At 34.8% G+C, this 10,548-nt stretch overlaps 1 protein-coding gene and 1 long non-coding RNA gene across 2 annotated transcripts in view; one reads left to right on the top strand and one right to left on the bottom strand.

The window, feature by feature from the left end:
• The first annotated feature begins 2,550 nt into the window (after positions 1-2,550).
• On the top strand, positions 2,551-3,289 carry LOC306801960. The gene is made up of 2 exons (XR_013774231.1): positions 2,551-2,663; positions 2,825-3,289. It is a non-coding gene; the product is annotated as an uncharacterized lncRNA (long non-coding RNA).
• The window catches only part of FAM114A1 (family with sequence similarity 114 member A1), a 28,660-nt gene continuing 21,220 nt past the window's right edge, over positions 3,109-10,548 (bottom strand). The window contains exons 10-14 of the mRNA XM_079305542.1: positions 9,620-9,787; positions 8,213-8,352; positions 6,937-7,009; positions 4,987-5,040; positions 3,109-3,594 (exon numbers count right to left, since the gene is read on the bottom strand). Coding sequence (XP_079161668.1) covers positions 3,484-3,594; positions 4,987-5,040; positions 6,937-7,009; positions 8,213-8,352; positions 9,620-9,787 — 546 coding nt within the window. The 3' untranslated portion in view covers positions 3,109-3,483. The remainder of the gene's footprint in view (positions 3,595-4,986; positions 5,041-6,936; positions 7,010-8,212; positions 8,353-9,619; positions 9,788-10,548) is intronic.

Below are 10,548 nucleotides of genomic sequence, written 5' to 3'. Positions count from 1 at the left end.
AGTTCATTTTACCTTAGAAGTGCATTATTCCTGTTCTGCTGAGCTAATCAGATGTCATCTCTTGTTTATTCTGAGAAATGCTGAAAAAGTGTTTTTATAGAGGCTTTTCTCTAATCAACCTCAAAATCTGTTATTTCCAGAGAGCACATTATTGTTTCTTCTTTTGAAAATAATTTTCCTCCCCCATCTTTTTAATACAGTCGAATTTTTGACATTCTATTTTCAATTTTTCATTCTAAAAGGGCACACCATCATCTAATTCTAAAATGGCACATGAATGTTGAAATAGGAGACAGCATATAAAATGTACAAGTTGCACAATAAAAGCAGCTTCAGCAACAAAGGTTGATCTGAGACAGAGTAAGTGTTTAAAGTCCTGAGGGCTTTCCAGTCCAACTGTAAGAACTTCAAAGTAGGTCAGACTGGCTGATGGCGTCACATCAAGCCTTGCTCTGAGATGATTTTCAAAATAACTCAGGAAAGTCCTTTTCCATGCTCTACATCCTTCTGAGACTAACAGAAAGGATGGGGCTGTCACCTGAAATAGAACTGGAATGTCTCAAAGATAATCCAATGAGCTGGGTGAATGCTTGTATGATAAAAACACTTCTCTGAATCAGAAAAAAAAAAAAGGGGGAAACCTGTATTTGTCATTCAAAATACTGTGGTGTTTCAGACTCCTTTAAATTGTTATGAATCTTGACTAGTGAGTGACACTGGACATTACTGGTGACTCACATCATTAAAAAGCATCCCAACTGGTAATGACTGTGAGTTTTTATGATATGACTGAGGCACATTTTGGAGGAAGGTATTAGCAGCTTCAGTGGGTGATTTAAGCAGCATGATAAAAAGTGGAAAAGACAGTTCTTTTGTTCAGCTGTCTCTAGCAATGGAAGCTGGAGTGTAGGAGGAACTCATGGGGAAGAGATGTGAATAGACATGAATAGACTATACTCTAAAAAGCAGTAAACAACTTACAGCTTGCTTTGGTTTGTTTCCCAAAAAAAAAAACCCCAAAACCCAAGAAAGAAAGAAGCAAATATCCTTAATATAAAGTAAATTACCTCTAACTCCACCTCCTTCTTCAGGGATGACCTGTAGCTGCGGGTCATCTGCAAGGCTGTAGGTATGCAGACACCGTTTTAAATTTCATCCTGATAAATTTCAAACTTAGTGCACAAGCCTGCCTGCTCTGTTGTTGTATAACAGGGTAGGTGTGCTCAAACGTGAATGGAATGCCATGGAAAACACATCTGCTCAAGAAAACAGGTAATTTTCACAAGTACTTAAAATCTAGTAGTTTGCCAAGTGCCAAGGCACACTCAGTGTACTGACCTAGAAAAGGGTGGTGATGAAAGAAAGAATGCTCTCCATTAAAAGACTGTTTTTGTCAGTCTCCCAGTAAAATCACACTCATCATTCCAAAGGTAAATCGAAAAACCAGAAAGTAAATTACTTCACTGAGACCATACTCCCATCACATTATTCTTCCAACCCCTCCCTTTTAGTGTACTGTCTCAGTTCAGTATCTCAAATGATTTATTTAACTGGTGGAAAAATACACATCAGTGTAAACAAAATATTCTGGCTATGTCCATACAGTACTTTTCTACTGAAATATTATTTCCTAAAATTGATTTAAAGATACAGTTTTTTAGATGATTGAATCTAAGATCAGATGGGAATATCCCTATGCTTATATCCTGCCCTGTTTCCCTTCCTATGTTGTATAGATATAAATACTTTAAACCTCCATGTTGCTTTTTACAACTTTCTTTGCTTCAGGGAAAGGTACTTTATCATAATGCATAATTAAAGCAAGACAGTGAAACCTCTAGTAAGGAGTATCTCAGACAAGCAATCCTTGTCTTAAGAATGCCCTTCAATGATTTCAAACATTATTCCCTGAGGCTTCGGGTATTATACTCAGCCTGTACAAATGAATTTGAAGAGTCTGCATCTTCATTTCACATCTGTTAAATTACAGGGTGCCAGAAAATAGATTTTGCCTTATAAACCTTATTTCAGGGATAGGGGAACTTTCATCTCTAAATAATAAAAAATGGAAAAGTCATTGTGAATGTGACAGGAGAACAGGGACCACAGTCCTGTAAAATACAAAATACCTTTCTATCCTCTTATTTGGACTCAAAGAAGTTACCATGTGCATGGTAACTTGGTTTTTCTATCAAAAACATGTTTTTTCTATCAAACACAGAAACTGCCTCACCCTCTATTTCATTATTTTTATGATGTATGAACTATGCTTCAACGTATTAAAATGTTAACTCTAAAAATCAGCACTTAAATACAATTCATGAGTATACCAAGAGGAAAAAAAAATACAAAATAACGGAAAGAAACATAATAAAAGACAAAAATCCAAGAGAACAGGCTATGTAAAATACTGGAACGTTGTTCCTGTCTAAGATGTAAACTAGCCTAAAAAATTCTTGGGTCCAAAGCTCAGGATTTTAAACTAAAGATTTTACAACAAATTAGCATGGTTGCTAGTGTTGTTATGAAATGTCATTCCTATTGCTTGTTTATGCCCCAGCTATTGCCTCAAAAAGAAGGAGACTGGTCTGACAAATGACCTTCACACCCAAAGTAATTCCTTCATAACTTCTTACTACAACTTCTATTTCTGAACTGTATCTGTAAACTCCAAAGTTTTAACCTACTAACACATCTGAGAGAAGGTTGTTTAGCAGGTGTTCCCATTGCCAAACAAAAGGGAATTTTTCTATCCCTTGCATGTTAAAAAGATTACTTTTGTCTCCTATGTTGTTCAACCATTGAAATGAAGAAATAGACCTAGATTAATATAAACGTATGGGTCATCAAATACAGAGCTATACCTGTAATCTTAACTGGCTCAGAAAATTTCTTTTCAGTATCGTTCTTTATGCATAACTTCCATAATTTTCATTTAGTAAAGTTAATACCTATTGCTGTGCAACTCCTTCAATACAAAGTGTTATGTTAGTGGTACATATTAATATGATGTTATTATTTGCTACGGGAAATAATACTTAAAAAGCTCAACACTATAATAATTTGTTCATGTTGGCGAAAATTAAATAGTGAAACCAGGTTCTGAAATATACTTTTAAAACTGCAGTTATAATACAAACAATATAAATGGTAATTTGAAGTGAAATGTTTTAAGAAACTTTACATTCCAATTTGTTTCATACATTGTCTACAACTGAAAGGGTAAACATTTAGAATCTGTATTAAAGTCAATGCTAATATCAATAAACTTCTGTTTAAATTAATGCAAGGCATGAACTGTACTGGAAATTACTCACTTTACTAATTACTTCTAAAGTCTAAAAGTCTGATAGAGTTTTAAAATGTTGTTCAGTACTGTGTGTGCAAAACCGCATTTAGTGTCTTCAAAGAACCCTAGTGGCCAGACATCTCTTGAACCAGCTCCTCTTGGCACAGCTCAAAACTTTGGGTCTGTGGTTGCTGTCAAGCTGACAATTCCTGGGCTTTCGAACAACTGGTCTGGATATGGGAAATTTGCAGAACTGGAAGCAGTAGCTGGAAAGCATCCTGAATATAAGTAGTACTGTTGCAGCCCTAATGGGGAGAGAAAACATGTGGTTCATCAGTACAGCTGCCATGTACTTCAGGAATTACACTGTACTTTTTTTTTCCTTTTCTTTTTTTTCTACATCCTGCACCATGCTACATTAGCATATATCTTCACACAAAATTTTAGAATCTGTAGATAGCATAGCCTGAATAAATAAAGAAAGATCTGACTGCAGCTGAGTTTGAACTCTTGAACAGTTTTGTTGATAATATGAGTAGAATAAAATGTCAGTGTTCAGAAGCAGATTTGACTTTTCAAACACAAACCAGCTAGTCTTTCCACCAACTGAACTAATTTTTAATTTGCTGTAGGTGGTAGAAGTGTCATTAAAATTAATAGTTCAAATTATAATGGTTTCAACATGTAGTACTATTTTTGGAATTTCTAATACTGAATGGTATAGAAGCTTGTTATCCTCCATGATCCTAGGCTGTATTAATACATATTTGTATACAACTATGGGACTTATGAAGTACAAAATATTGTATTCCACAATTCTAAATATTCCTAGATTTTACAGTTCCTAGAGTGCAGGAAGGTAAGTCAGCAGCAACAGAAAATTTACCTTAAAACCCTATAAAAGGAACTGCATGGTAGTGTTCATTACAGCTCTATTAACTTTCCATAGTTTTCCTTAAGGATATTGTTAATTCAGTGCAAAATGGCTTGTTGTAAAGCAGTCTTCTTATTATTTTTAAGATAATGCAGTGATTAAATACAGAATGAGAATTTATGGTCATTACTGTATGTTTATTTATGTTTTAAGGGGAGTGTGATCTAACAGAGTTAAAAACTTGTGCTGCACATCCTGTGAGTTTTAGAACTTTATGAAGATATCACTTCATCTCAATCTCTTCTTGGTAAAACCTGAGGTATGTTTTACTCCCTGTGCTTTTCTGAAGAAAAGTAGATTATGGTGTCAAATGAAAGAAATCACTCATGAACATTTTGGTGGTCTGACACGTTTTTCCATGTGCTGACCAAGGCTGTTGCTAGACTGTGAATCTTTGTAGGAATCTAAATGCCTGCAGATAGGAAACTGTAGCATAGCTAAAATCCAAATTTTAAAGGAAAGAATAGTCTGAAACTGCAATTTGTTGCTGTGCTCTCACCAATACAACAGGAGACTTTCAGAGCTGGCCAGCCTCACTTCAGTCATACAGCTCTTAAGAATCTTCAGTAAATGAAACTTCACTACTACAGTGTTTGTGGGAGAGGCTTAACACTTCTATATGTTCATTTATGTGCTGGCACTGAACAACCAGAATGATATTGTCATTACTTTTAAAATAGTTTTTCCTTAAGAACTAAATGAGCCTGTCTCATTTAAAATAATTTTATTAGAACATTTTCTAATGAGAAGAGGTGGAGCTTACCTCTAATAGCACACTGTTGATAATAGGGTTAAGAACCTCTGCCTTCATATTGCTCTGTAAACCAGAAAACAGAATGAAAAGCCAGGTCAATAAATATGTTTAACAGAAATATATTGATATCTGAGATGTGGTTTTATGAATTCTGTGAAGGGCTTCTTTCACCTTGATTCTTACTCAGACTGTTTATCTCAGTATTGTTAGTAACTGTGTCTGCATTTCAAACACACCTCAGTACACCCCATGCATTTCTATCACAGAGTACAATGAACTAACAGAGGACCAGGGTTTTACTTCTTCATTCATTCATAATTCATGCACATTCAGTTTCAAATTGCCTACTTTCCTACAGGCATGAGGTTTATGTAATGACAGTTCTGTCCATCTGTCTATCAGTGACCTTTTCACATCCCACAAAATTTTTAACCATTTGCCCATTTTCAAGGACACAAAAAGGAAAAAGACACTTCAGAAGAAAAATGAAGTTCTTAGCAGTTACACAACTATCTGTGTAGGACACAATGAAAGGTCCAGAGTAGCTTCCCTACAGAAGGAAAACCAGGTGAAACTCAGATCCCCAAACTGGAGGCAGCAGGCTGGGCTGGGCAGTGCAGCCTGGCTGGTGAAACAGCTCAGCACACACAATGAGTAGTTACACTACTAGATGCTAGAAAATCAAGATTCATTAGCTACTCTACTTTTTAAAATGGAAGAAGTTCTTCCCTTTTTTATTTGCATTGTAGTTCTTTAGAACAGTAACCTCTAGCAAAAGTTGTTTTCTTTCAATACTGAACACAATATTGATTAATTTAACTAGGGGTTTCCACTTGTAACCTTGTAGCTCTCATATTATAGTTTTACAGAAACATAAAACTTCTTAATTTTGGTTTGGAGAAAGGTGGCAGAACCAAGAGATGGTTAGAGAAAAGAAGTACATTTTTACTCTCAGTTACTAGAAAATTCATTATAAAACACATTGTTTAGTGGACCTGTTTAATATTCTAATATTTTTATATTTTGTGCATGTATTTATTTCAAGAGTCCCACAGATGTATGCTAAAGTACAATCCCAAAAGGTAAAATAAGCATTTTTCCCTTACAGTAACTAGACATTATGTATATTATTCATAGCAAAAGCAAAGAAATAAATCATGTCCTTTACAAATAACTATAAAAAAACAGGCTCAGAGATGTGCTGGAAGAGCTAATGGAAAACTGGGAAAATTTCCTTTGAATTACATTCATGCTCTCATGGAACAATCAGGAGAATCAGAATTTGTTCTTCTCTGACGATTACAGAACAATTTCAGCAGCAGCACAATTTTTACCTACAAATATTGCTATAATACTGAGAAGTCAGTCATCCTTGCAGCATCTTGAAAGACAGGATACTATTTCTAGCAAAGATGTTGACAGATAAATAGATGTTTTTAAACAGAATATCTTGTGATAGAAGACAGAGTATTTTTTTCTAAGATGGACCAAAAAGACTTTCTAATCTCTTAAACCTTTTGAAAACACTGCAGTGCTAAGTCAGGGGATCTAGTAAAGGCTAAGAAGACAACTCGTGAAACCATCTTAATATACTGCAAGTACAATCTGTTATGACTTTTACACAAATGTATTCAAAAGGGATAGGCTGAGTCAGAGAGGAAATTATCATCAAGCTATGTAACTTCAAATGTGGGACCCTTTAATGTAAGAAGAAATGTTGAGTGGTGATCAGGAAAAAGAGGAAACGGTTTCTAGAAAGAAATATTTTACAAGGCAGGGGACACAGTGCCATCTATCAAGGCTTATAAACTTTCCCTGCTGTAAAAATGTTCTTGATCTGAGGAAAGAAGTGGGCTCTTTGCTGATATGAAACCTCTGGAGTCACCTAAGAATTTCTTTTTCAAGAGGTGAACGATGTCAAAAATAGCACAAATGCTACAGAAAATGCTGTCATCTTACCCCAGCTGCTGTTACAGAATCAGAAAACTTCTTTGATAAAGACGAAACTTCATTGCACATGGCACTTGTTAAACTGGTTTAAAAAAACAAGAGAGAGACAAATATAAAAATACATCCTTGACCTAACAAGAGAGAAAAAACCCTATGACAATTGTTGTCTTGGAAGCAAAGATGTTCTTAAAGCAATTTTACTTCTAAATATTTTTAAACTATTTAGACATAAAATGTTCATTTTATGAATGTTTATTTATGTTCATTCATAAAGTTTTTATATTCCTTCAGTGAAAAATCCACTGCTGACTACAGCAGCAAAATGATGTGTTGTTGCACACACCAGTCTATTTTGACAATGCAATGTTTCACTTGTTTAAATTTTAAACTACTAGCTTAACTATGTTTTTTTCTGATGATTGCAGCAACACAGCTCCTGGGAATACTATTGGAAAACTTGAATGAGAACAGTGTGAAGTTTTCCATGTGAACAATAAAACATCTACTCTGGGCTAAAAGGGAAAGTCCACTTGAGGTTAAAATACGAGAGAACAAGACCTAGTCCTGGTCTGAGATCTTCCATTGTTTTCCTAGACATTCACAAGTGTATCCCCATACAGACTCAAGGACTTTGCTCTTCTTAGTAGCATTCTTAAGGATAAAGACTTGGTTAAATATTTTACTTACTTAGGAGTCAACTGTTTAAAATACCTTAACATGAAAACTTGCAGAAACCAGTAGACTTATTAACTACAGAGAGCTCGAGATTTGAATTTAAAGTCCCACTAGACAGTCAGGCTTCTCAAAATTCTGGGTGTTTCACTACAGTTAACAACAAGGTTGCTAACAAATGTGGTCTATTGTTTAGAACTACATATTGATTTTTAGATGTTTTTGGCAGATAAACACTAGATAATGAAACTCTGCTGGCAGATAATAAGACTGCATTACACACTCTAAAAGCAAATTTCATATATGCAGGCACAGTATCTTCTGCAGAGGGAACAGGAAATGCAACCCAAGTTGGCAAGTACATTTGCTTGCTGGAGCAGGAACAACTTTTAGCCTGTGTATAGGTCATGGTTTTGTAAACATACATATGCCAGCCATGTCAAAAAATGACAGGTAGCCTACAAAATCTGATTTCATGACAAAATATAGCACCAGAACCCCCAAAGCCAATGCTGTTTGTTGATCCATGAACTTACTGTGCCTTCAAGTGGAATGCAACTTCATGAATTCATGCAAATGACAAATGTTCATATCTGTAGTACATAATACTCACTTCGTCAGTACTTTTGCTTGATCTTGAGCTGGTTTTTCCACTTCCTGCCCATGGAGAATTAATTCTGCTACTTTATGAAGCTGTTCAATACAACGAGCAGTTACCTCAGCCAGACTTTCAATGGACAGCATGTAGATTTCCTTAAATTAAAAATGGTAATAATATAATCAACAATAACAATGTTGACAAATATATTTATAGATATTTATAGATATATACATATAAAAGAATTTTAAACATAGGAACCCTTCTTACCCCAACTGGAAATACCAACATACATGGTGAAGTAATATTAGCCATAATGTCATCCTCACAAACAATACTAGAAAATTGAATATCCACAGACTGTAAAATACAGACATTCTACTTGCTCTGAAAAATTAGTAAGATCAAGTCTACTGTTTATTTGGCTGGGAACTATGTCAGGCTCTTGGATTTTCCAGCATAGCACTTTTAAACCTCACCCTAACAAACAGAAAGACACCTAAACTCTAGAACAAGTCATAATCATAATTAGTTTCTTATGGTGCCAAAAGTACTCAGTCATCCCTTAGCTGAATCTCTAGAGCAGAAACAGACAATGTACTCAACAAAAAAGTGTCTTTATCAGCAATGATACAAATCTCCATGTAGCACTGTTACAGCTTTCAGGGGTTACAGCTTTCACAAGCTGATGCCAGCTGGCAATCTGCAATCACATAAAAATCTGTAATATATACAGTGTATGTATTCTGTCTGCTTCTTTAGACTTTTTTTGTAAAGAAACGTGGCAGATAATTTCTAATTAGAAATAATAATCTTGACGAAGAGAGCAACCACATTTAATATGTCCATTAACTTGACAGAAAATACTCAATCACAATTAACTTTATCAGAACTGTCCAAATGAATACTTTTAGCCTTAAGAGCTATTTTTCATAAAGAGAATGAACAGTTGGGAGTTGCCTAAATAATATTTCTGTTTTGTCTGTTTATGATTTAAACTGTTTAAATAGTTTGAACATTTTTCCCATGTACAGTCACTGAGAGAAGGAGATACTAAGAAACATTGAGACACAATTTTTAGTGTGCACATAATGTTTAACATTACACCTCAGAACCCCTCAGCTCACTCTATGTTGAGGATACATATGCATATGTACAAAGTCACAGATATAAAACAATAAAAACAATGGGATACAGAATGTGTTACTTTGGCATTTACTCATGGAAACAGAGTAACAGTAAGAATATTTGTCATTTAGTCTTCAACTGGGCGTACAGTGAATAGATGTGTATTATTATTTCTTATTACTTCCATGAATTTAAAAAATAAAGACAACATATAAAGCCAACACACAAAGAAATAATCTTATCAAAGTATGTCCATTCATTTTTATGAAACTTATCCTCCAAAAGTTATTTTACCTCCACAGTTTTGCTTTTGTCTACTTCTGTTTTATCACCCTCAATTTTATTGTCTTTTTGAGTCTTTTCTTCATCAGGTGATTCAGGTTTTTCATTTAGTTCTTCTTCTACATCTACTGGGGTGGACAAACTGGCTTCTTCCAGCCATTCATGAGCTTTTTTCCTAGCCTGCCAAACAAAAAACCCAACTCCTAAGTTCAGTTTGAAAAGAGACTATCAGATGACATTCCTGGACATCAATTAACAATACATTTAATTACTTCCTTTTTATACTCAGAACTTTGATGTATGAAGCATTTCAGACTGCATAAAGATGGATCATCCAGTGATAATTCCTCTAAAGGTATAATATTCCTAACCAACACATACAGCTAGTGCTAACTCTGAAGTTAATATTTCAACTTTATTAGGTACCATTCAAAAGAATTTACACAGAAATTTTTCTTACAATTTCCCTAATAAGAAAAGTGCATAAAAAAGAAAAAAAAAATTGGAGAGGTAAGAGATATGCACTAAATTCTAACAGGAAAAATAAATTTAAATGTACTGTATCTTGGGCTGCTTTCCCTGACATGCAAATAGATCAAAGCTGAAGAGTCTTGAAGCTTTATACAACTTCAGACTACCGCTATGCTTAGCAGGAAATTTGTCTCTTTTTTACCATTAAGTCAAATTAAAACACATTAAGACCTAAGCCTAAGCTAGCTGTCCATAATCTATCTATGTGGCTAGAGAGATAAACGTTCAATTGAGCCTAAGATCAGCAGATGAACCAGCTTTAAAGGGACCTGATAGTACAAATGTGACTAGTTATGTGACTAGCCTTGGCATCTCACTTTTAGAGCAAGAAAAATTATTCTGAACCTTTGTTCCCAGTATGTAAAACCAAATCTGCTGTGCTCATGAGCCCTGTTCTGCTGAGACACCCC

The sequence above is a fragment of the Erithacus rubecula genome (assembly GCF_903797595.1).
Source record: "Erithacus rubecula genome assembly, chromosome: 5".
NCBI classification, from domain to species: domain Eukaryota; kingdom Metazoa; phylum Chordata; class Aves; order Passeriformes; family Muscicapidae; genus Erithacus; species Erithacus rubecula.
The sequence above is the reverse complement of the archived record's forward strand: the minus strand, read 5'-3'. Positions and strand labels throughout refer to the sequence as shown.